This window comes from Hevea brasiliensis, chromosome 6 (assembly GCF_030052815.1).
Source record: "Hevea brasiliensis isolate MT/VB/25A 57/8 chromosome 6, ASM3005281v1, whole genome shotgun sequence".
Taxonomy (NCBI): domain Eukaryota; kingdom Viridiplantae; phylum Streptophyta; class Magnoliopsida; order Malpighiales; family Euphorbiaceae; genus Hevea; species Hevea brasiliensis.
The window spans coordinates 42,709,843-42,715,381 of record NC_079498.1 but is presented as its reverse complement, the minus strand read 5'-3'; the positions used below and the strand labels follow the sequence as shown (position 1 = coordinate 42,715,381).

Sequence of the window (5,539 nt, the reverse complement as noted above, 5' to 3'; positions counted from 1 at the left end):
ATTAATCTCATTATGAGATGTATTACTGCTTCATCTATGCAGCTTCTTTGGAATGGTGATTTAATGGAGCAGTTTGTGCCAAGTAAAGGTTTGAGGCAAGAGGATCCTTTATCTCCTTATCTTTTGTGCTTTGTATGAAGAGACTAGGGTAAGGGATTAGTGCTGCTATTAATAAAAAGAGGTGGAAACCTATTGTATTAAGGAGAGGTGGAATTCCTTTGTCACATTTGTTCTTTACAGATGATCTTATTTTATTTGCTGAAGATTCCTTAGAATAAGTTAGGGTTGTTAAGGGAGTTCTTGAGGAGTTTTGTAATTATTCTGGTCAACGGGTTAGCTTTAGCAAGTCAAAGGTTTTCTTCTCTAAAAATGTTCCTTTGTTCGTTAAAGGAAATATAGGTAAGAGGTTAAGGATTTCAAAAACTCAAAACTTGGGTAAGTATTTAGGTGTACCCTTGCTGCACAATAGAATCAATAAAAGGACTTATAATTATGTGTTGGAGAATTTGGAAAGGAGGTTAGCAGGGTGGAATGCTACGCAGCTTTCTTTTGCGGTTCATATTACTCTTGCCCAATCTATCCTTCCTGCTATGCCTAATTATGTTATGCAGACAGCTCCTTTACCTGCTTCAATTTGCAATAAGGTGGAAAAGTTATATAGGCAATTTATTTGGGGTGGTAGTAAATGGGAAAGGAAGATTTCCCTTGTTTCTCGGGAGAAGGTATCCCAACATAAATGTCTTGATGGTCTGGGGTTCAAGAATATGACTTGCTTAAATCAAGCATATTTCTTAAAACTTGAATCAACCTAAATGTCTTAGTGGTTTGGGGTTTAGCTAGAAGCTTTGTGGGTTCAGGTGCTTAGAGATAAATATAAGGTGGGTTAAGATATTATTCCTTTTTCTTTAAAGAAGTTTAATTGTTCCCCTATTTGGTAAAGTATTGCTAATATTTGGGATGAGTTGAATAATGTTAGATGGAGTTTGGGAAATAGCAAAACAGCTAAATTTTGGGTTAATTCCTAGCTTCCTACTAATTTTGTTTTAGTTAATGTGGCTATCACTGAGATTCCCTCTTCCATGTTAAGTGATTTTGTTTGTTGTTATGTGGATAATAATGGCAATTGGAATTGGGATTTGTTTTGGGGGTTTTTACCTCAATTTATTTTAGATATGATTGGGGATTACTTTCCTCCTTCTCTTGTGGAAGAGGAGGAATCCGTTTTTTAGGAAGGATCGAAGAATGGTATGTTTTACATTAAAAGTGGCTATTTATAGTTAGGTGATGATGGTGATATTCGTGATGATAGTTGTTGGTGGAAAGGTCCTCAACGTATTCACTCTTTTCTCTGGTTATGTCTTCATGATCGAGTGCTCACAAATGTGGAAAGGGTTAGGCAACATTTAACTAGCTCTACCATTTGCCCTTGTTGTATGAGCCATGATGAATCTCTACTGCATGCTATTCATGACTGTGGATTTGGGAAATCAATCTGGTTGAATTTATTGAATGGGATGAGAATGCCATTTCATTTTTTTCATGTTGATAGTTTCAAAAAGTGGTTGGTTTCTAATCTTAAGAGAGGCAATTTTCATTCGAGTGGTGAGGGTTGGGGTAGGATATTTGGAGTTACTTATTGGGTTGTATGGAAGCAAAAAAATATGCCATTCTTCAAGGGAAAAGCTAGGTTAATTGAAGGAACTATTGGTTTAATTTTAAATTCTGTCAAGAATTTTTCTTCTGCCATCTCTAAGGTTCCTTTGGGTGAAGTTAAGAAGAGAGCCAGAATAATCAAATGGAATAGATGGTCTCCTCCCCTTTTATCTTGGTTCAAACTGAACTCTAATGGGGCTGTTTCTAGCAATTCTGGTCTTGCTTTAAGTGGTGGGATCATTTGGAATGCTAAAGGTGTTTGGGTTTCGTGGTTTGTAGCTAATTTTGGTAGATCTTCAACTGAGAGGGTAGAGTTATAGGCATTGTTAGAAGGTTTAAATCAAGCCTAGAAGTTGGGTATCAAGCAGTTGTTTATTGAGTGTGACAATGCCTTAGTGATTAAAGCCATTATTTCGAATCATAATATTTCCCCTCGTCTGCTACCTAATCTTAAGGCTATAAAAAGGATGTTGAAGTTGGATTGGGTGGTGCAGTTTGCTGTTACTCCTCGTGAAGCCAATTTTGCTGTTGATTATATTGCTCATTTGGGTGCTGCTGTTTCCTTAGGTGTGCATGTGATTTCTGAGATTCCTGAGGAGTTGAGGAGCTGGTTGCTTCATGATCTTATTGGTATAGCCTATCCTAGGATGTGGGTTGCTTAGCTTGTTGTGTTTTGTTGTGTTTCTTTTCTCACCAAATAAATAAAGAAAGAAATAAATAAATAAATATATATATATATATATATATATATATATATATATATATATATAACTTCCAAATAATTAAGAAATTAAATGATTAAATCAAATAACGTATTATGTTGTTTTATATTTCATAAAAGTTTATGTTATTATTTAATTAAATTGGATTATGATTATATTTTAAAATATCCTAGTGTGATGACTTATTTATAAAAAATATAAAAAAAATAAAATAAAATTTCACACGCGCTCACATTTACATTTATATGAACAATGCATTTTTCTATTATTTTTGCATATAAAAGAATTAAATATTTATAATACTAAATAAAATAATTATAATAATGTAAATTTATTATTTTAAAAGTAATTTAGAATGTATAGGAACATATAATTATCACAATTACAAATTGTTAGCACTAAAAATTAAATTTTGGATATTAAATTTAATTTTAGGTTAATAATTTATCTTTTTTATAAATTAATTTTATTTTATTAAATTAAGAGGCTTAAAATAATTTAATAAATTAATTAATGGATAGAGATAAGGAAAAATATTTAATTGATTAGAGTGAGCAGTTAAAAAGTAATAGATTAAAAGAAGGAGACTTGGAGTAGAATATCTATTGTGAACATGTGTAGATGTAAGAAAGTAGGGATCTAAAGTCTTTCTAAAAAGTTTAAGAGGAACGTGAAGTACCTGCCATGGACATGGAAGTGTGGAAATCGTAGAGATCCAAAGTATTTTTTAGGAGCTTATAAAAGGAAAGAAACTGCAAATGTAGAAAAGAACACAACAAATCAAGGCACAAGGCTAATCAAATATCAAGCAACACAACAAATCAACTAAAACCCAATTTCCTTTCAATTTCCGATCTTCATTTATTTTAATTATAGTCATTTTCCTTGCAATTCCTTCCTAATTTAGCAATTTCATTTTCAAGTCCTGTGTTTTTATTTCTATTACTTAAGACTAAAATTAAATAAAGTTCATTTCCATTTCGATATATACAAACATTATTAGTTTCTCGTTGTTTTAAATTTTCTATTGTTTTAGATTTCAAAATAGCAAAATTACATCCAATCTACCCAATTTCCATTGATTGATTTTTTTAGAAGTCAATTAGTGCACCTTTAGTTGACATAATTTAAGTTGTCAGCCAATCGATTATTTTTAAATAAATACAAATATAAATTAAAATACAACCTTAAAAGAAATTTTTTATAAATTAATTTATCTGTTTATATTATTATTGAAATTATTATTAATTTTTTTTTAAATATGTTAGTTATGTAATATTAAAAATTAATTTTAAATTAAATTTAATATATTATACTCAAAATTTCAAAAAATAAATCAGTTTTTCTCTAATTACGATTTCAACAACAATTAAAATAATATATTTTTAAAAAGCGTTTTTTAGCCAAAACTCTTACTATCATTTTTTTTATAAATAAAAAAATATTTAGTAAAATCCAAAAAATAAATGAAATAATATATATTCAAGCCACTATCATTCTGTTTCCCTCTAAAAACGCAGAAGAAAACAAAACATGGACCACGCAAAATCTCTCTGCTCGCCTGGCTTTCCCCTTTCTGCCCTCAATTTCTATTGGCTAGTACTCCCCATCTCCCACTCCTCATTCGACATCACAACTCTCGCTCCTTCCCTCTGCTACTTCTGGTCAAAACCAACCAAACCCATTAATTCCATACAAAATTTTCGATTTGCTCGGCTTCAAAATCGCTCAGAATCCGATTTTTATCCCCTTGTATTTTCATTCTCTCATTTTCTTTTTCGTCCGTTTCCTTCTCTCTCACTCTCCCTTTCCCTTGTGGCCTCCCGGTTACCATTTTTTGGTTTTGATTTCTGGGCACCACAATCACAATGGTTGATCGGGGAACTCTTTTCCCGGAAAATCCTAAGGAATCTGAGAAACCCATTTTCTAATTCCTCTGTATTCTCCTTAAAAGAAAATTTTGAATTGTTTTAACTTGTTATTCAACATGACTCGTCAGGTCCGAAGTCGATCGATGTCTCCAAACGGCAAGAGTCGGGCTTTATTAACGGAGAAACCAACAGAAACGACGAAAAAAATGGCGAAAACGACAACGAAGGGGGAGAACAGGGGAGACAGAAGTATGAAAATCAAGCGGTTCGGAGAGGTGGCTGGTGGGACAGCCGCAGAGTGCACGGCGGTTTGTTGTTGCTGTCCATGTACGGTGATGAACATCCTGGTGTTAGCGATTTACAAGATGCCGGCTTGTATTTGCCGGAGGGCCAGGGAACGACACCGTGTGATGAAGAGGCAGCAGCAGACATTGTTGGTCCACGCTGGGAGAAATGATCTGTGTAGAGAGGAATTAGAGAGGGAAGTGCAAGCGGTCGCAGAGAAACAAAAGCCCTGTGGCGGCGGTGATGACGATGATGGAAAAACGGAGGCCGTTGATCTAGAAAAGGAGATGTGGGACCGTTTTTATGCAACTGGGTTTTGGAGAAGCCCCTCTCAAAGAAGTACATGATGATGATGATGATGGGTTTTTTTTTTTGGGTTTCTTTTGATTTGAACTTTTTGCAAGGGAGACTGAGAGAGGACTGAAGCGATTGTACTTTCTACAGGGAATCTAAGGCCTAAGGGTACAATGAGAATGAAAGAAGATGCAATATGGGGCCCAAAAATTCACATGAAATTGGCTTGATTGATCATGCGAATTGCATCTTGGGTCTTGTGAATTGCATCTTGTTTTGTTTTGCCTTGGGTGTAACTTGTATGAATTTTCTTTCTTTTTATTTATTTTAATAAATGAAAAAAAGAAAGAACATGTTCAGAATTCTTTTTTATATGATAAAATTAGACTCTAAAAGATGAAATGGCAAATTATTGGATGCATTTAGTTTATATATTTACTCGCAATATTGTGAATTTTATTCTCTTAAATTGAAGATGCCATTGCTTTTTTATGAGTACTGGGCGTGTTAATTTTGTTGATATGGGACATATTTCTTGTTTGGCCGTATAAAATATATATATATATATATATATATTTTTTAATTCAAATTCATCTCCAACAGTCCTAATCATTGGGACTTGCTACAGAGATATGATTTAGTGGCTTTCCTATTCTTAGTAGGATTTATTTAATATACCTATTTTTATTAGGATTTAGTTTTTGTTTCGTCCAA

General features: G+C 33.0%; 1 protein-coding gene across 1 annotated transcript; it reads left to right on the top strand.

The window, feature by feature from the left end:
• Positions 1 to 3,908: 3,908 nt before the first annotated feature.
• On the top strand, positions 3,909 to 5,187 carry LOC110663257 (uncharacterized). Its single transcript, XM_021822518.2, has one exon. It carries the CDS (start codon positions 4,363 to 4,365, stop codon positions 4,876 to 4,878), a length of 516 nt encoding a protein of 171 aa, XP_021678210.1. The 5' UTR covers positions 3,909 to 4,362; the 3' UTR covers positions 4,879 to 5,187.
• Positions 5,188 to 5,539: the final 352 nt, after the last annotated feature.

Bases quoted from the DNA above. Each gene is read 5' to 3' on its own strand.
- LOC110663257 (XM_021822518.2), top strand. From the start codon at position 4,363: ATGACTCGTCAGGTCCGAAGTCGATCGATGTCTCCAAACGGCAAGAGT.